The following is a 21,548-nucleotide window of genomic DNA, read 5'->3' as shown; positions in this document are numbered from 1 at the left end:
ACTTTACTTTTTATATTTTTGACTACTTTTACTTCACTACATTCCTAAAGATAATGATATACTTTTTACTCCATACATTTTCCCTGACACCCTAAAGTACTCGTTACATTTTGAATGCATAGCAGGACAGAAAATGGTCCAATTCGCACACTTATCAAGAGAACAATCCCTGGTCATCCCTACTGCCTCTGATATGGCAGACTCACTGAACACAAATGATGTCTGAGTGTTGGATTGTGACCCTGGCTATCCGTAAATAAAAAAACAAGAAAATTGTGCCATCTGGTTTGCTTAATATAAGGAATTTAAAATTATTTGTGCTTTTACTTTTGGTATATTTTAGCAACTACACTTACTTTTTTAGTATAAGTATATTTAAGTATATTTAAAACCAAATACTTTTAGACTTTTACTCAAGTAGTATTTTACTGGGTGACTGACTTTTACTTGAGTCATTTTCTATTAAGGTATGTTTACTTTTACTCAAGTGAGAATTTGAGTATTTTTTCACCACTGATGAAAGGTCAACAGAATGGCGGGCAGTAGATCCAGAGTTCACGTGGATGATAACAGATAACAATGCTTGTCTAATTTTTATTTCTTTTAGATATTTTTGGTCAATTGATTATAATTTTGGATAGGTCTTTATCGATTAAAGCAAAGACCCAGGACAGTGTGCGGTGCCTACATTTGGCCTATTAATTATTGTTTTACTGTCTATTGGTCATTGGTTGTATGAGACGTATTTGAACAAAGATAATGTAACTTCTGAAAGATTACAACGTAGTTTGTAAAATGCATGTTTAGATACAATGGCATGTAGAACATTAATATTGATCATGTGAAACATTGGCATACAAGGAAGTATAATGGTGTCCAATATTGAGTATAGAACTGCATTGTTGGTTAAGGGCTGGTAGGTAAGCATTTCAATGTAAGGTTCTATTCAACACCTGTTGTTTTCGGCGCATGTGACAAATACATTTGATTTGACATTGAACATGTTCTCTTGTCATCTTTGTATATTTCACACCGTGTGTGGATGCCACCTAGAGTCAGATAAGATATCTGCACAAGTTGGGAGAATAATTTAGTCTCACATTATTAGGCTGTGGAGAAATATAGTTTTCTTGTTTATGCAGAGACGAAATGTCCTCTTACAACGAGCGACCTATCCCTAGAGCAAAAAGCGCTGATTAATGCTATCCATACGGCTGTGTTCCTCAAATCTTTCCCTGAGGACCTCCAGAGTTTCACAATAATGGTGTAGTCCTGAACTAGCACACCTCATTCAACTAATTCCGTGTCAGAATGCGTCATTAACAATAAACTGGTCTTAATTAAATATACTCAACATAAATAGAAATTCAACAATTTCAAAGATTTTACTGAGTTATAGTTCATACAAGGAAATCAGTCAATTAAAATAAATTCATTAGACCCTAATCTATGGATTTCACGACTGGGAATACAGATATGCATCTGTTGGTAACAGATACCTTTAAAAAAAAAGTAGGGGCGCGGATCAGAAAACTAGATACTATCTGGTGTGATCACCATTTGCCTCATGCAGTGCAACACATCTCCTTTGCATAGTTGATCAGGCTGGTGATTGTGGCCTGTGGAATGTTGTCCCACTCCTCTTCAATGGCTGTGCAAAGTTGATGGATATTGGGGGGAACTGGAACACGCTGTCGTACACGTCGATCCAGAGCATCCCAAACAGTGAGTGCTCAGTGGGTGACATGTCTGGTGAGTATGCAGGCCATCGAAGAATTTGAACATTTTTGTGTTCAGATCCTTGCGACATGGGGCCATGCATTATCATGCTGAAACATGAGGTGGTGGCAGCGGATGAATGGCACGCCGATTTCATCACGGTATCTCTGTGCATTCAAATTGCCTTAGATAAAATGCAATTGTGTTCGTTGTCCGTACCTTATTTCTGCCCATACCATAATCCCACAGCCACCATGGGGCACTCTTCACAACATTGAAATCATCAAACCGCCCGCCCACAGGATGCCATACACGCTGTCTGCCATCTGCCCAGTACAGTTGAAACTGGGATTAATCCGTGAAGAGAACACTTCTCCAGTGTGACAGTGGCCATCAACTTTAAAACGTGTAGACTGGTCTGGAGTTCAACTTTTTTATATATTTTATACTTTATGGCATTTTCCTCAACATTCTAAAGCTCCTCATTGTGACGTCATCACTTCCAACTGTCATTCACTGTCAATGCAAAAATACAACTTTTGAAACAAATGATCGACTTTGACCACTTTTCTAACAACTTAGACAAAAAGTTAGAGGGTATTACATCTTGGTCTACGTCTAAGGAATTCAAATTTGAAATAATAACAGAAATATCCAGTACATCTCTAACAATATAATGTAAACTCACGTAAACTCGTACATCGCCTTGGTCCGTACAATTGCCCTTATTTTAGCGCCCCAAAAACGTAATACTTCCAGATCAACTGTAATGTCAATACCAATGTAAAGCACAATTTCTCCCCTTTCCAACGTTATCAATTACATGACCTAAACGCTGCCCGTTTCTGCATAATTCAAGCAGGCAATGAGCCCCATCGGGTCTTTTTAAAAATGGCGGGTGGGGAAGCGAAACTAATCTGTGATAGTGAGAAGGAGAAATGTTGTGTGGGAAGTTTGCTTTTTTTCACTCGATCTGTCCAACTTATCACCTTATCGCCTCTAAAATGTAAATAAAACACTATAAAGAGTTTATATAATGTGTCATTACATACCTATTTGAAGGTTTGTGTCGAATATGAATCGGGTTTTTAGGGCGGTGCTAAAGTGATCTTAGAAGTAAACACGGCTTTGAGAATGATGATCGCATGCAATGATGACGCAAAAAATTACTAGGTATCCCCCCCTTACCCCCGTCACTGTTCATTTCTTGTTTTTAAACGATGAGCGAAGTGCTACACCTGGTGGAGAGAGATTGTAAGACATAAATAGTTGCTTTATGCGTGCTGTACGTTACGACATGACACGCCACGATGTAACGGAGGGTCAGTTTTTTCAACTTTTCTCCAATACTATAGAGCCATTAATTACCATGTCGATCAACGCTTGAATAGAAACCTAGTTCACACCCCCGATTTTGAAGTCAACACAGTCACTACAGTCCCATTAGTTTTCTTTGTAGCCTCGTTTGAATGTTACGGTTGGGCACATTTGTACGGAATGGGGTGAGTTTACGTTAGCTGTTTTAGTTACCGCATCAACATTTTCTCAAACTTATTAGCAAACAACTAGTTTTGACCACTACCCCAAAACAAAAAGTTAGATGAAAACTTATAGTGTATGAGTCTTCCTCTACTTTTCTGCTATTCAAACTGAATCTCTTCGCGGAAACAAAATATTCACTACGGATCTTACGGTACAACTGCTTAAGTAACTGCATTACCACATTTTCCCAAAACCTTTTCCAAACAACTGCCATTTGACCACTCCCCCAACAAGTCAGACAAAAAAATGGGGGGAATGAAATCTTCCCCTACTGCTCTGATGTCAAATCCGAAAACAGATTAGGAATAGCGTCTACCAATTTTTAGATAGTTGTTTTAGTAACCATCAACTGCCATCTTTCAAGCTGCACTAAGTCATGTCAGAATGTAGCAAATTCATTATTTACCAACAACAGCTACAAATTCCAATAAAACTACATCACGTTTTGAAGTTCACTTTCTTCGCTTTGTTTATCAACACTATAATGAATCTAGCAAAGAAGTTTTGTGGGTCAGAGTGCAGTATTTACAGTTGAAGTCGGAAGTTTACATGCACCTTAGCCAAATACATTTAAACTCAGTTTTTCACAATTAGCTAGCTAGCTAACAAATGCTAACTAACTCCATTCCGTACAAATTTGCGCACCCGCAGCATTCAAATGAGGCTGTAATGAAACTAATGGGACTATAGCGACTGTGTTGGAATCAAAATCCGGGGTGTGAACAAAATTTTGATTCAGCGTTGATTGACATGGTAATAGACCAATATTATTCGAGAAAAGATGAAAAAACGGACCCCTCTGACGAAGTACGTTACATCATGACGTGTCACTACGTAACGTACGGCATGCATTTGCAACTCATTTTGTGCCGTACAGCCTCTTTCCACCAGCGGTAGCCCTTCTCTTGCAGATTAAAAACATGCTTTACCATATACATTATCATTATTCATGATTTTCGTCTTAATGACAATTAATATTATTACGGCTAATATTAAACAAATATTTCATGAGTAGGGTGCTAATTGCAATGTGGTCATCAATAACACAAACAATGAATCAATCAAAAATAAATTGCATAAGACTGTGATGTGCAGAATCTCAGAAAATAATACCACTGCAGCGAACCTCTGATCTGCATTTACAAATCAAATCAAATTTTATTGGTCACATACACATGGTTAGCAGATGTTAATGCGAGTGTAGCGAAATGCTTGTGCTTCTAGTTCCGACAATGCAGTAATAACTAATAAGTAATCTAACAAATTCACAACAACTACCTTATACAAACAAATGTAAAGGGATAAATAAGAATATGTACATATAAATATATGGATGAGCGATGGCCGTGCGGCATAGGCAAGATGCAGTAGATGGTATAGAATACAGTATATACATATGAGATGAGTAATGTAGGATATGTAAACATTAATAATGTGGCGTTATTTAAAGTGACTAGTGATACCTTAATTAAGTCCATATTGTAACGACGGGTGAGTGAAATGAGTGAGGAGTCAAATGCAGAGAGCGTAATGAACGGGAAAAAAACGCTTTTAATGTCCTTCAAAAACGTAACAGGTCCAAACATGGGTGAATGTCCAAAACACTGGCGCTAAACAAACCCCAAACCTTGTTACAAACACTGGACAGCGAAAAACCCAAAACAAGACACGATACATCACCAAACGTAACAACCAATAAGCCCGCACAAACACTAGCGGACAAAACAAACCTAAATAGCACCCATCCCAAAACCCCAACAAGGAACAGGTGAAAACAATTAGACAGACATAAACGAAAAGGAAAAAGGGATCGGTGGCAGCTAGTAGACTGGCGACGACGACCGCCGAGCGCCACCCGAACAGGAAGGGGAGCCACCTTCGGTGGTATTCGTGCCACATATATTTAAGTGGCCAGAGATTTGAGTCTGTATGTTGTTAGCAGCCTCTCTATGTTAGGGATGGCTGTTTAACAATCGGATGGCTTTGAGACAGAAGCTGTTTTTCTCTGTCCCAACTTTGATGCACCTGTACTGACCTCACCTTCTGGACAGTACCGGGGTGAACAGGCAGATGATCTTTTTGGCCTTCCTGTGACGGGTGCTGTAGGTGTCCTGGAGGGCAAGTAGTTTGGCTGATGTGCTGTTGCGCCTTCTTCACCACGCTGTCTGTGTGGGTGGACAATTTCAGTTTGTCCGTGATGTGTACGCCGAGGAACTTAAAACTTTCCACCTTCTCCACTACTGTCCTGTCGAGGTGGATGGGGGCGTGCTCCTTCTGCTGTTTATTGAAGTTCACGATCATCTCCTTTGTTTTGTTGATGTTGAGTGAGAGATTATTTTCCTGACACCACATTCCGAGGGCCCTCACCTCCTCCCTGTAGGCCGTCTCAAATACACAAGCAAACCTGCTGACAGAGTTTATTTTTTTTCCTCACGTTTGCTGTGTTAACGTTTTGAAATACCTTTGCTGTGCCAACCTATTCATGAGTGCCGTGTGTTCAATAACTGAAGTGTGAAATCTCGTGTGCAATAGCGCATGTACTAAATTCTCACATGTGCTATCTATTAAACTCATTTGCACATGACATGCTCTAACCCAAAATGAGATGCGACATTCCTGCATGCCTCTTTTTCTGTTCAGGTGAATAAAATGAACGGGGACTCCCTAAAAGACCAAAGTGCACAGCCAGTTCGGTAACCCTTTACATCATGTCACCAAACTGTCACCAAACTGCTGATCTAATGATAACATAAAGGGGCTGTCAGCATGCCAATTGCGCACTCCCTCAAAACTTGAGACTGTGGCGTTGTGTTGTGTAACAAAATTGCACATGATTGGGTCTTTATTGTCTCCAGCACAAGGTGCACCTGTGTAATGATCATGCTGTTTTTCTTGATATGCCACATCTGTCAGGTGAATGGATTCTCTTTGTAAAGGAGAAATGTTCACTAATAGGGATGTAAACAAATGTGCACATAGAATTTCAGAGAAATAAGCTTTTTGTGTGAATGGAACATTTCGGGGATCTATAATTTCAGCTCATGAAAGATGGGACCAACACTTTACATTATATTTACATTTATATTTTTCTTCAGTCTAAATGTAAAAATGTAAACAAGACGTGTAGACTAACAATCAAATGTTAGTCTACATATATTAACACAATACTATTTACACAATGGATAATGATAACTTAAACAAGGGTATAAACAAGGGTAAATAAAAAGTGGAGAAAAAAAAGTAGAAAAAGTGGAGAGAAAATACAAATCTGTGCAACTGCCTATGGCTTTAATTCCAGTTTGTCTACAATAATTGATATGTTGGATTCACGTGTCCATCTCACTTAAAGAATAGGATTGGGGAGGTTAATCAAGGATCTCTCTGTACTTTGCTCTGTTCATCTTTGCCTTGATCCTGACTAGTCTCCCAGTCCTTGCCGCTGAAAAACATCCCCACGGCATGATGCTGCCACCACCATGCTTCATCGTAGGGATGGTGCCAGGTTTCATCCAGATGTGACACTTGGCATTCAGGCCAAATAGTTCATTATTGGTTTCATCAGACCAGAGCATCTTGTTTCTCATGGTCTGAGAGTCTTTAGATTACTTTTGGCAAACTCCAAGCGAGCTTTCATGTGCCTTTTACTGAGGAGTGGCTTCTGTCTGGCCACTGTACCATAAAGGCCTGATTGGTGGGGTGCTGCAGAGATGGTTGTCTATCTGGAAGGTTCTCCCATCTCCACAGAGGAACTCTAGAGCTCTGTTAGAGTGACCATCGAGTTATTGGTTACCTCCCTGAACAAGGCCCTTCTCCCCCGATTTCTCAGTTTGGCCGGGCAGCCAGCTCTAGGCAGAGTCTTGGTGGTTCCAAACTTCTTCTATTTAAGAATGATGGAGGCCACTGTGTTCTTGGGGACCTTCAATGCGGCAGAGATGTTATGGTACACTTCCCCAGATCTGTGCCTTGACACAATCCTGCCTCGAAGCTCTGACATGAACTGTCACCTGTGGGTCCTTATATAGACAGGTGTGTGCCTTTCCAAATCATGTCCAATCAATTCAATTAACCCCAGGTGGACTCCAATCAAGTTGTAGAAACATCTCAAGGATGATCAATGGAAACATGATGCACCTGAGCTCAATTTCGAGTCTCATAGCAAAGGGTCTGACTACTTATGTAAATAAGGTATTTCTGTTTTAAATTTTTTATACATTTGCAAACATTTCTAAAAACCTGTTTTCGCTTTGTCATTATGGGGTATTGTGTAGATTGCCTGAGTTAAAAAATATATATTTTAGAATAAGGCTGTAATGTAACAAAATGTGGAAAAAGTCAAGGGGTCTGACTACTTTCCGAAGGCACTGTATAAAAATACAAACGCAACATGCAACAATTTCAAAGATTTTACTGAGTTACATTTCATTTAACTTCTTATGGCTGAAGGGGCAGTATTGAGTAGCTTGGATGAAAGGTGCACAGAGGTGCCCAGAGTAAACGGCCTGCTCCTATGACATAGTTGCTAATATATGCATATTATTATTAGTATTGGATAGAAAACACTCTGACGTTTCTAAAACTGTTTGAATTATGTCTGTGAGTATAACTCATATGGCAGGCAAAAACCTGAGAAGTTCCACTTCCTGTTTGGATATTTTCTGGGGTGCCAGATTTTCAACCAAGCTCTCATTGAAAATACAGAGAGATATGGATGGGTTTTCACTTCCTACGGCCCTAGACCACTGCGCCACCCGGGAGGCCCAATATGAACTTTATCAAACAAAACATGCATGTATTGTGTAACATGAAGTCCTATGAGTGTCATCTGATGAAGATAATCGAAGGTTAGTGATTCATTTTATCTCTATTTCTGTTTTTTTGTGAAAGATATCTTTCGCTGGAAAAATGGCTGTGCTTATTGTGGTTTTGTGGTGACCTAACATAATCGTTTGTAGTGCTTTCGCTGAAAAGCCTATTTGAAATTGGACACTTTGGTGGGATTAACAACAAGATTACCTTTAAAATGATATAAGACACATGAATGTCTGAGGAATTCTAATTATGAGATTTCTGTTTTTTTAATTTGGCGCCCTGCACTGTCACTAGCTGTTGTCATATCATCCCGGTGACGGGATTGCAGCCATAAGAAGTGTTAAGAAAACCAGTCAATCTGATTACTTTCCCAAAGCACTAAACAAAAATATAAACGCAACATGCAATAATTTCAAAGATTTTACTGAGTTATAGTTCATATAAGTAAATCAGTCAATTGAAATAAATTAATTAGGCCCTAGTCATGGATTTCAAATGACTGAGAATACAGATATGCATCTGTTGGTCACAGATACCTTAAAAGGTATGGGCGTGGATCAGAACCAGTCAGGACCTGTGTGAAATTGCTGGATATTGGCGGGAACTGGAACACGCTGTCGTACACGTCGATCCAGAGCATCGCAAACATGCTCAATGGGTGACATGTCTGGTGAGTATGCAGGCCTCTAAAACGGCATTGGATGCAGATTATGGTAGAGAAATTAACATTAAATTATCTGCCAACAACTCTGGTGGACATTACTGCAGTCAGCATGCTAATTGCACACTCCCTCAAAACTTGAGACATATGTGGCATTGTGTTGTGTGACAAAACTGCAAATTTTAGAGTGACCATTTATTGTCCCTAGAACAAGGTGCACCTATGTAATGATCATGCTGTTTAATCAGCTTCTTGATATGCCACACCTGTGAGGTGAGATGGATTATCTTGGCAAAGGAGAAATGCTCACTAACAGGGATGGAAACACATTTCTGCTTAACATTTGAGAGAAATAAGCTTTTTGTCAGTATGGAACATTTCTGGGATCTTTTATTTCAGCTCATGAAACATGGGACCAACAGTTTAATATAATGTAGTCTTCTGCACTAGATGGAGCCTTTGAGACCTATACTACAATGAGGTCAATCCATTTTAAACAGTCTACGGGCCTATCATTATATGGATACTTAATATTGAACACAGTCAATACATATTACCACTTTTTAAAGCACATTCACTCACATTCAGACATTAAAATCCCACACCATGTCAAGAGTTTATTTGACAGTATTTCAGAATATCTTCCAGTAAACAATTATTAGATTTTTTTGCAAAATGTAATATATCCATAGTCACATTTCATAAAAATAGTTGTCCACTTCGGTGTCTGAAACTACAGTATCAATGGTACAGTAAACCATATTTTGTAGGAATTCAGCTGTACATGGTGGATAATACATGGTTAACACGACACAGGTATACTGAGCTTAATGAGGGATTCATGAACGTGCCATCCTTCACACAGATTTATCAATATTCATATTTTTTTTCTGTATACAAAATCACTCACAGCAGGCAGGCAGGGGAAAGCCTCCACGGACACAACGAGGGTTGAGCGATATTGTCCGCGTTCCTAGCTGACTTACATTGCAGACGAATGCCAGATCTCACAACCACTGGATAGGTGTTTGAAATATCAGCTAACCACATCCTATGATATAGCAATCTGACGGCCGAATGCACAGTCGATGATGTGGCACACAACCATTGGTTGATGCATGTAGTCTACCTGGAACTCAACCAGTATCAATTTGTTCACCTTTGACTTTTTTGTTTTTAACCATAGAAATGATATGTTTATCGTCTGGACTGGAACACGGCACTAAGTCTAGTGAATCTGCATTGAGAGAAATCATTTCATAGAGGAATGAACACACGTTTTCGGAACAGCTGGCATCCGTGCCAGTATGAGCATCAGTAGGTTCATCCTCTCTGCAACATATGCAACTTAACACTCAAAATTAAATTACTATTACCAAAGAAGAGATATATAGGTTCTGATTTTGTGAATTTCCAAACACCTATAAAGATGGTAGGAGCTCCCGACATTGGTCCTCAAATTACCCAGTGGCAGGATTGCACACCAAAAGAACACACACTCGTGTTTGGCCTCGTGTGGCTTTTCATGATAAAATAGCAACAGTCAACTTTGGGCAACAGGAATCAAAGTCTGCTCCAGGATGACATTTTTCCCTAGGTACGGATCAAAGATCATATTCCCCTCCCCAATCCTGGCATTAAACATTAGTGGGGGAAATGCTAAACTGACCAAGTAATCAGTGTCTAGGGGCCTCTCTCTAGGAAGGCCATTCACTTGGACCTTCATGCTACAGTACAGGCCAGGGCAATAGAGTTTAGATTAGAGATAGACCTTGAGATTAGAATTATGATTGAGAAAGAGATTGAGTAATATAAATTTGACCTGTTGGCACCAGAAGCTAAAAGACTGCAAATATGAGTGTAATTGTTTGGTGCCAACATAAATGTCTCTACACTTCTACGGCTAGCCTCTTCTACAGGCTACACATAATACCCATAGGAAAGCCCAAAATGCATTGTACTCAAACAATTCATTTAGGGACCCATAATATGATGAAAAAGCTAGTAGACTAAAGAAGTCAGACATTTTATGATTCTTCTGCATATGATTATTTCGCACTGTGAAGTTTCAAAATGTTTTCTGACGCTGTAGACCAAACAGAAACAGTAGGCTTACACCTTGGTACTAGCCACTGATGATGTGCTGTTTGATATGTGTACTGTACAGTACTGTATAATCTCTCACTCCAGTTCTGCATTTCAGCTCCCTCAAGCTGAAACAAAAGCTAACTCCAACATCTGCACCACACAGAATGCACTGCAACTGCCTCTGCAACGCAATGCTGCAAGGCAAACGGCGCGTTCCATTAGAAATGAATGTACTTCTGGTGTACCAAAATGCAATGACACCATCGCTGTGATCGAGGCGAACGGCACTCTGCCCCACCTCGTATCCCATGTAAAACCTCCGCTCCTCAACAAATCCTATGCCCCGAACCCCCACAGTGTTGTGGTTCATGATGCACAGTAAAAGGCATAGAAATGGAAAATATAGAATGGACAGCTAGAGTTCTCTGTTTCACGTGCTGCTGACACATACTGTACATACAGCATAGACCAGCTAAAAATGTCCATAGTTATAGAATCTACAGTGGCGACCCGTCATTCAGGACACCTGTTTTGAGCCCCACATTTGTAGAGAGGGGGGGCTTTCCTGTTGGCATTAATACGTGTCACATATCAGTTTGCAAACAATGTAAAAATAATATACATCATTGAGTTAATAAAGCCGCATACAAACATGGTCTCTTTTTTTGTTTTCTTGAGTAAGGCAACTCCAAAATGCAGCTGTTTCAGCCTAGCTCAGTGCTTTCTGTGGTGGGGCAAGCCAGCAGAAAATACGGAGCGATGTGCCGTGATTGGCTCAGTGTTCTGTCACTCATGGGGACACTACTTCACCTCCAAGTCTAAGGGTAGACTTAGAAAATTCTAGCCCCTTGGGTGCTGCCATAGAGTTACATTAGAAGTGCACATCCAAGAAGGCTCAAGGTCATTGGCCACAGATACAATGACGTCAAATCACGTTATATGTACAGTAGCTTTGATTGGACCGATCATGTCAACATCATACTTTCAAAATCTTAGCTAGCAGTCATCATCATGAATCAAGTCAACAATCTACTGGCAAATCCTTTTTAATCCTTGTCATATGAAGAGAAATAATGAAGAGAAATTATAGATAAAACATCGGCCATTGGACATAAACATTACACGACAAGTTGGAAATTGCAAACTCAACAATGAGTGGTTTGGAAGGAATCAGTGACAGTGGCTGTGCGGTCCCAAATCTGGGATTAAGTGGCTCTTTTCCAAGTTTAAAATGATAAACATTCAACATTGGCCATGTTGTCAATGAAGCATGATTTGTGCTGCCCTCAAAACAACTGTTAACTCTGAACTGAAAAAAACTTGACTTCAGTGAGTTCAAGACATCTGGGAAGTCGGGAATAAACGAGCTCCGACTTGAAAAATACTTTTTGAACGGTCATCCAACTCGGTATTGTAAATCTGGCCTCTTTCTAGAGCTACGACCTGAAGATCAATGACGTCATCATGATTCAACCTTGTTTTTTTTGTTTTGAAAGCACCATAAATCCAGAGATTATCAGAGTTTGATGACAAAATTTGCCCACCAAGGACCGCCACGCCACCTTCCTGTTCAAGTGAGCACAGCACAACAAGGCGAGTCCAAACATTTATTGTATGCTGCTGCATACATTTTGTAATATGCCAGGGCGATATGTATACTGTAGCTAAGAAAGTAATACTAAGTGTATGTTGTGTAGTAAGATGTTAGTAGCTAATTAATGTCTTAATTGAAATTACGATAGACTCTTATCCGCTTGTCGTCCCCTTATGGCATAGTTTGTACATCTCAGTTGTCATTAGAAACCACATGTGTTTAAGCAAGTCAGCCATATCAGCTATGTTTTTTTAAAAGGCAGTAAATGAGTCTGAATGAACTGTTTGTTTCGCTGCCATACAAGGCTCCGCTGATAACCAGGTGTAGCAGTGGTAAGATGTTGGGACTGCTGTTGGTACAGGTTTATGTAGGACCTAACTGCTTTGCTGGCATGCATCCCACTTCTTTTTTTTTGTTTTGCCCCACCAAGATTTGCATGCTAAACTCGCCACTGAGAATCTAGTCTATTTCTAGTAACATAACCAAGGGTTTTCCAAACTCGGTCAAAACCAACGCACTTATGGTTACACACACAACTGTAATATATCTTTCAGTTTTTAAGGTGGTGGGTTGTAATCATCTTAGAGAGAGAGAGAGAGCGAGGTAGAGAGAGAGAGAGAGGTAGAGAGGGGTAGAGAGAGAGAGAGAGGTAGAGAGAGGTAGAGAGAGAGAGAGAGAGCGGTAGAGAGAGAGAGAGATCCCTCTTGCATCTGATGGTGTGTGGTGGGTTGGATTTGGGAGCCTATGAAGAGCCAGCCAGTCCAACCTGGTCAGAAGTGGTCTGGTCCAGTGTATACCAGTAAACCAATCTCCACCGCCTCCGTTCAGACTCACACTCAGGTAGGAAGAGTCCCAGGGCCATAAGGCAGTGTTCGGAGCCTACGTGGGTGTGTGTGCACTCTCCCCACCAGGGGCGCCGGTGCTGCTGCTCTCCATCCTCTCCGCTGAGTTCCCTCAGAGCGTTGGGGGACCGCAGCGTAGGCTGGGGCTCTTGGGGTCCCCCCTCCACCTACCCAGGCCCATGTGGGGTTTCCTGCTCCCGGACAGTGTACTTGGTTTGGGACCTGCCACCTGTAGCCCCTCTCGTGGAGCTGGGGTCTGGAGCCTGGGCTGCCGTATGCGGTGAGGCCTCTAGAGAGAGCTGGTGGGGGGAGTCTAGGATGGAGGCTGGATGGGATGAGAGAGATGAGGTGGGCGGCTGCTGGGGGTCAAGGGTCACTTCCTGCAGGGCAGAGAGGGCTGGAGGAAGGGTATCCCAGGGGGAGGCACCGTCTACTGAGAGAGGATGACACCCAGTCAGAGATACACACTACAGGTTGATAAGCAGTGACACACACACAGACAGACATAAGTATGCATGCACACACACACACACACACACACACACACACACACACACACACACACACACACACACACACACACACACACACACACACACACACACACACACACACACACACACACACACACACACACACACACACACACAGCTGTAAAGCTGACCCATAATAGTCTCCCTGAGTATAATTGTTTTCCCTATGGCCAAATAATTGCAGGATAAAGAAGAGGAATGATGTCAATCAAGACTGCAGCCTTGCTAGACCAAAATAAAATAGTATTATCTCTCTATAATCTCCTTATGTATCCACACAGCTGCACTGGCATCACCAGGACAGTCAGGACTATATACACTCAGTGGCCTGTTACTTATGTACACCCATCTAGTACCGGGTCGGACCCACCTTTGCCTCCAGAACAGCCTGAATTATTCGGGGCATGGACGCGTTGGTAACAAGGGCCCTAACGTGTGCCAAGAAAACATTCCCCACACCATTACACCACCGCCACCAGCCTGTACCTTGACAGTAGGCAGGATGGGGGCAATAGAGGCACGCACATGTTGATTGACAAAATCAACACCCACACCAGATGCGATCAGGACACGCAGGTTGAAATATCAAAACAAACTCTGAAACCACCATATTAATTTGGGGACAGGTCGAAACACATGAAACATTCATGGACATTTAGCTAGCTTGCTGTTGCAAGCTAATTGGTTCTGGGATATAAACATTGGGTTGTTATTTTACCTGAAATGCACAAGGTCCTTTTTTCGTGGATCTTTGTAGAATTTTGACCAATTTTGAGTCAAACAAAATCGTGCGCTCTCTACTCCGACAATTAATCCACAGATAAAAGGGGGGACTTAGTTTGTTTCTAGTAATCTCTCCTCCTTCAGTCTTCTTCTTCTGTGGACTTTATATGGCGTTTGGCAACCAACTTTAAGGTGCATTACCACCACCAACTAGGCTGGAGTGTGGAGCTCAATTCAGCTTTCAATCAACCATGTGGGTATATGCTCCTAATAACCAATGAGGATATTGGAGAGGCGGGATATGCAACGTGTCAAGCATCTAAAATAGAACCAAGTTCTAACTTGGTTCTATAGTACCAAGTTCTATTTTAGAACCAAGTTCTATTTTAGCGCCTGGCTATGCAGAAGCTCGTTGATGTGCGCAAGCAATTTGGATCAAATTATTGAATAACATGTATGTGTACATTTATTTTACAACGCTCGCAAACGTAAAGCATGTTAAGCCAAATCCTGACTCTGCCATCAGCATGACGCAACAGGAACTGGGATTTGCTAGACCAGGCAATGTTTTGCCACTCTTTTTGCCATTGTCCTGTGTTGGTGATCGCGTGGCCACTGGAGCTGGTTCTTCTTGTTTTTAGCTGATAGGAGTGGAACCCGATGTGGTCGTCTGCTGCAATAGCCCATCCGTGACAAGATTGTTCTGCACACCACTGTTGTACTGCACCGCTTGTTTGTGGCCCACCTGTTAGCTTACACGAATCTTGCCATTCTCATTCGGCCTCTCATTAACAAGCTGTTTTCGCCCACAGGACTGCTGCTGACCGGATGTTTTTGGTTTGTCGCACCATTCTCTGTAAACCCTAGACACATTTCATGCGTGAAAAGCCCAGGAGGTTTCTGAGATACTGGAACCAGCGCGCCTGGCACCGACGATCATACCACGCTCAAAGTCGCTTAGGTCACTCGTTTTGCCTATTCCAACGTTCAATCGAACAGTAAGTGAATGTGTCAATGCCACTGAGTGTATATATATATATATCATTATGTATACGTTCTAAATGGCACCCTATTCCCTATACAGTGCACTACTTTTGACTAGGGCCCATTTAGGGTGCCACCTGGGATGCACTCTGTGTGTGACATGATTGGTCTATTACTGAAGAGGGTGTGTGTGCGTGTGCGTGGATGGCCCTGGCCAACACTGAGAGCAGTTTCACTTTACTGAGGGTGCACTTCATTGCATAGTCTACTGTGGTGCAGGTCCTCTTCAGACCTGATTGCTTTTTCTACTGAGACCACCACAACCAAACACAAGCCTGATTGTCTCAGCACATAAACAGATATTACCATACACACGCACTGACACAGAGGCACGCAGCGATGCACACACACACATGTAGGATACACACACATACACACACACACACACACACACACCAGCATTCACACACAGGTAGGATACACGCCAGCACACACACACTTGCACTCATGCACTTACACACACACACACATTCACACAAACAAGCACAGATTTAAATGAGAGTCAGAATGGAGAGAAAGACATGCAGCTTTTCACGAACCGTGTCTTTAGAGTGGCCCATTAGGAAGAAATAGGGTGAGCTTAGCATATCACCTTTCATGCACATGGAGAGGTTGGAAGGTACCATTCCTAAGGGAAGTGGAGTAAAAGCCTATACCAATCATTAGAGTTAAAGCAAAGGGGTTAAAAAGACATTTCCACTCGTGTTATTTCACAAAGGACAGTTTGATAAGCAGAAAGCATCATCAGAAGCTTCTCAGATGTTGTTTCAATGTCGGGTTATGGAAGCAGATTGAATTAGCTGAAGCTTTTGTTGTGTCAGTTAAGGTATCTTTCAGGTTCCACAGAGCAGTAGCAGTAAGAGTAGGTAACATTTCAGGTATTATCTGCTGTTTATAGCACACATCATGGTTGCAACATTTGCGGTGGTCTGCATTAGTGTGTGTGAGAGGGAAGCCGTGATTACACCTTGCATTAACATGTGGTTGTCACCATCCTTCAGGATGATCCGATCACTATCTGATCGAGATTAGTTGCGTGTGCACATGGTAATAAAATGTGTATCTTATTTGCCCACTGAGTCTGCATTGTAACCAGATACACTGGTCCCTCCTGTATGCAAATTATTTCTACCCGCCTAGGACCTCCCCTTATGACACAAGCTGTGTATATCGACAAAAAACAGCACACTTTTATGTTCAATACTTTTATCATTATAGCATACTTTGGTTATCCAACATTTTAAGACTGGGGATAATACTGTCCCGATAATCTCGACCTGTCCACAGTCGTTCAAATGAATATTACATATTTAATATTCAAATAAATACTCATCCCTAAAAAAACTCACCAAACAAACCAGCTGAGTATCTGAAATGTGTTTACAAAATATAATTGATGCACAATACATTTACAATAATGACACTTAGGCCCTGATGCACACAGTAAAAACACAAAGTAGGCTACAGCGTAACTCTGAATGTCACAACAGGTCTGAACAGCGTTTACGCACACTGCCTTTATATTATTGTCATCTTGTCTTGTAAATAACCGTTGACCTTGCCATCTTGTGACGTTGACGTCGTCTTCACCTCTATTTTAATGCCACGCCAAACAAAGTTAGATAACGCTTATAGAAATAAAGATATTTTTGAACAGATATCGTCCTTGAATGACAGAAAAAGGGTTCTCCCATTCCCACGGCCAATGCCAGCGCAAAATCAAACAACTGAAAACATTGTACAGAAAAGCCAATGACTGTAATGGTGGGAACCTGAGAACCCAAAGGGTGACAGTCCTACCACCAGCCCACTGTTTATTCTGGACAGTGCTTTTGAGGATTTTGCGTTTCATATACTTTTTTTGGTCATACTTTTTTCTTTTTTTCATATACTTTTTTTGGTCATGTCAATAGTCAAATTCAGTTTCTATATCAGATATGAACATAATACAGTGGCTTTTCTTTCGAAATTTTATAGAAGTCCACTCTGGCTAGAGCTAAAAGCAGGCTACAGGAGGAAAATTAGGCTTACACATTATTTATTTTTTATTTATTTTACCGTTATTTTACCAGGTAAGTTGACTGAGAACACGTTCTCATTTGCAGCAACGACCTGGGGAATAGTTACAGGGGAGAGGAGGGGGATGAATGAGCCAATTGTAAACTGGGGATTATTAGGTGACCATGATTGTTTGAGGGCCAGATTGGGAATTTAGCCAGGACACCGGGGTTAACACCCCTACTCTTACGATAAGTGCCATGGGATCTTTAATGACCTCAGAGAGTCAGGACACCCGTTTAACGTCCCATCCGAAAGACGGCACCCTACACAGGGCAGTGTCCCCAATCACTGCCCTGGGGCATTGGGATATTATTTTTAGACCAGAGGAAAGAGTGCCTCCTACTGGCCCTCCAACACCACTTCCAGCAGCATCTGGTCTCCCATCCAGGGACTGACCAGGACCAACCCTGCTTAGCTTCAGAAGCAAGCCAGCAGTGGTATGCAGGGTGGTATGCTGCTGGCATAAATTATACCTTGACATACACTTGTAATGCACTACTCTCTCTGCTGCGACTCCATCATGGTATGTCCCATGCATGCCTAATACATTTGTAGTTCAGTTTAAACTCTGTAACGCTAGTAGCTATATCAGTCTATCAACCCTCGATGAGTGAAAGAAAGTGAATAATCACTAATCAATGATTTGGCGGAAACCAAACCACAGACCTTCTTCAGGAAGTCCATTTTTTTCCCTTTGGTAAAACTGTTTAGGCTCATACTTAATTAGAATCTGATGCCTGTAATATAATGCAATCCTTTTCAATTTTATTTCATTATATTATATTCTGTGAATCTTTGAGCATTTTCCAGACAAATCTCTAGCAATAAGTTGCAGAAGATGTCCAAACAGATAAAGTAAAGGCGTATAGTTTTCTGTAAGCATGAGCGAGGCCACTGTCCAATTTAATGTACAATACGTAGCACTCTTTAGGCTACTTTTATGTGGCATCAGTCCACGGTGTCATAAGGCACATGGTTTCTAATGAAGACCATGATCTTAATTCTAGATGAATTGTAAAGTTACCGTTGTCCATAATTAGGCTACTACCTCAACTGGTCGGTGTGATTATTATTTTTTTTTTTTAGAGGGTGGAAACAACTGTGACGTTGGCCTAATCTATTTGCTTTCTTTGTCAGGATTTGTTTACACTTCAAGGTTATTTGTACAAGATGTGTCTTCGACTACCTCCTGAGGTGGTCATGAAGATCTAATCACAATCAGTTCAAAATGCATCTTTTGATTGTCTACACCCGTCGAAAAATGTGGGCAGAATCAGAATGTGGTCAAGATCAGGAAAACGGACGCATGTTAGAACCAGGTATAAACGGGGCTAGAGAGAGAGAGAGAGAGAGTGAGAGAGAGCGAAAGAGAAACAGAGAGAGTGAATGAGCGATGATGAAATTAGACCCAACCAAATCATTACAAAACGAAAAGAAAATTACTTGACACATTGGAAAGAATTAACAAAATAACAGAGAAAACTAGAATGCTATTTGGCCCTAAACAGGGAGCAGACGGCGGCAGAATACCTGACCACTGTGACTGACCCAAAATTAAGGAAAGCTTTGACTATGTACAGACTCTGTGAGCATAGCCTTGCTATTGAGAGAGGCCGCCGTAAGCAGACCTGGCTCTCAGGAGAAGACAGGCTATGTGCACACTGCCCACAAAATGAGGTGGAAACTGCACTTCCTAACCTCCTGCCAAATCTATGACTATATTAGAGACACATATGTGACTCATTTGAGGAAACTAGACATATGTCGCCAGAGCCATGGAGATAGCAATTTCTAACACAGCTTTTTTTTTTTTTTTGAAAAGGTGTCGCTCTTCACTTTCTGGAGGACAGAGTTTTGAAATCGGTGGAATGCACGGTGGAGTTAGAATATGATAGCTAAGGAGATGGAGGAAATTCTGCCTTTTGATTGCAAATATGCAGACGGAGTTGAAAAAAGAACACACAGAAGGCTATTGCATAAAACACCTGTCTCCGGATTACATCTTCAAACTAAGGCAACCATGGCATCCATGACAGACAGGGAAAAGCGTCCATCCATGTATATGGACGGGTAAGATAGTCTATCTAGCTACATTTTCAGATATTACACAGTTCTAGTTTAGTCAGAAAGTTGTTTTCATTTCAAGTTAAAGCGTACTGTTTGATAGCTAGCCAACGTTAGCTGGCTGGCTTGCTACCTAACGTTACGTGTATGATCTGTGTACTAATGTTTTTCGTATCTCAGAGTCATTTGCATTGCTAGTTATAGCCTAATGTTAGCTAGCTCGCTAACATTGAACCTGGTTGGTTAGCTACCTGCAGATTCATGCAGGGTAGTAATGTTATGAGTTGGGATTATGGTTCATTGTTTAGCAAGCTAGCTATATGTCTCAACAAAGACTCCACTATGCAAGTAACCCTTTCAATAGAATGTTCATGTTGTCACTGCGACAGCTGTTGATAGACGTAGCTGGTAAATTCCCTCTGGCTATCTACTCTGATTTCAGAGCACCCGTCTGAGTGTGCCAGAGCGCAGAATAACTGACGAATTTATGGACGCTCAGTTGTTGCCAGCAGCACAGTTGTGGTAGCCAACGCTCTGGATAACATAAAAACAGCCTAATCAGCTCTATTAGGGCGAGTAAAATGGTCAGAGTGAGCTGTTCCCTCGTTTGTGTCTGGAAGTAGCTCGCAAGCTAGCCAACGTTAGCCAGTTAGCTTGGGTGCTTGACTGCTGTTGTTAGGTCAGAACGCTCGGATCAACCCTACCTCAGGCGGGGACGGGGGCCTGGGGTTTAAAAATAATAATAAATACAATATAAATATAGGACAAAACACAAGAGGGACAACACAACACTACACTACATAGAGACCTAAGACAACAACATAGCAAGGCAGCAACAAATGACAACATAGCATGTTAGCAACACAACATGAAAACAACATGGCAGCAACACAACCCTGACCTGTTCATTGTGATTACTATTATTTGACCATGCTGGTCATTTATGAACATTTGAACATCTTGACCATGTTCTGTTATAATCTCCACCCGGCACAGCCAGAAGAGGACTGGCCACCTCTCATAGCCTGGTTCCTCTTTAGGTTTCTTCCTAGGTTTTGGCCTTTCTAGGGAGTTTTTCCTAGCCACCGTGCTTCTACACCTGCATTGCTTGCTGTTTGGGGTTTTAGGCTGGGTTTCTGTACAGCACTTTGATATCTCAGCTGATGTAAGAAGGGCTATATAAAAAATTTGATTTGTTTTGAACATGGTAGCAGCACAAAACATGATACAAACGTTATTGGGCACAGACAACAGCATGAAGGGCAAGAAGGTAGAGACAACAATACAACACACAAAGCAGTCACAACTGCTCAGATTCTTTGAATGAATAGATTGAGAACTGTCCAGTTTGAGTGTTTGTTGCAGCTCGTTCCAGTCGTTAGCTGCAGGGAACTGAAAAGACGAGCGACCCAGGGATGTGTGTGCTTTGGGTACCTTTAAAATAATGTGACTGGCAAAACGGGTGTTGTATGTGGGGGAGGAGGAATGCAGTAGATATCTCAGATAGGGGGGAGTGAGGGCTAAAAGGGTTGATAAGCATCAACCAGTGGGTCTTGCGACCAGTTTACAGAGGAGTATAGAGTGCATTGACGTGTCCTATAAGGGGCATTGGTGGCAAATCTGATGGCTGAATGGTAAAGAACATCTAGCCGCTCGAGAGCACCCTTATCTGCCGATCTATAAATGATGTCTCCGTAATCTAGCATGGCTAGGATGATCATCTGAATCAGGGTTAGTTTGGCAGCTGGGGTGAAAGAGGAAAGATTACGATAGAGTAAACCAAGTCTAGATTTAACTTTAGCCTGCAGCTTTGATATGTGCTGAGAGAAGGACAGTGCACTGTCTAGCCATACTCCCAATTACTTGTA

General features: G+C 41.5%; 1 protein-coding gene across 5 annotated transcripts in view; it reads right to left on the bottom strand.

The window, feature by feature from the left end:
- Positions 1 to 9,335: 9,335 nt before the first annotated feature.
- Positions 9,336 to 21,548, bottom strand: part of LOC139540411 (membrane-associated guanylate kinase, WW and PDZ domain-containing protein 2-like) — a 305,518-nt gene continuing 293,305 nt past the window's right edge. For 2 of the 5 annotated variants that reach the window (XM_071344210.1, XM_071344212.1), the window contains 2 exons: positions 16,095 to 16,183; positions 13,505 to 13,685 (listed from right to left, as the gene is read on the bottom strand). In XM_071344210.1, the coding sequence (XP_071200311.1) occupies positions 13,629 to 13,685; positions 16,095 to 16,183 (146 nt within the window). In that variant the 3' untranslated portion in view covers positions 13,505 to 13,628. Of the gene's footprint in view, positions 13,689 to 16,094; positions 16,184 to 21,548 lie in introns of all 5 variants that reach the window. The other 3 variants (XM_071344211.1, XM_071344209.1, XM_071344208.1) reach the window with 3 other exon arrangements.

The sequence above is a fragment of the Salvelinus alpinus genome, chromosome 15 (assembly GCF_045679555.1).
Source record: "Salvelinus alpinus chromosome 15, SLU_Salpinus.1, whole genome shotgun sequence".
Lineage (NCBI taxonomy): Eukaryota > Metazoa > Chordata > Actinopteri > Salmoniformes > Salmonidae > Salvelinus > Salvelinus alpinus.
The sequence above is the reverse complement of the archived record's forward strand: the minus strand, read 5'-3'. Positions and strand labels throughout refer to the sequence as shown.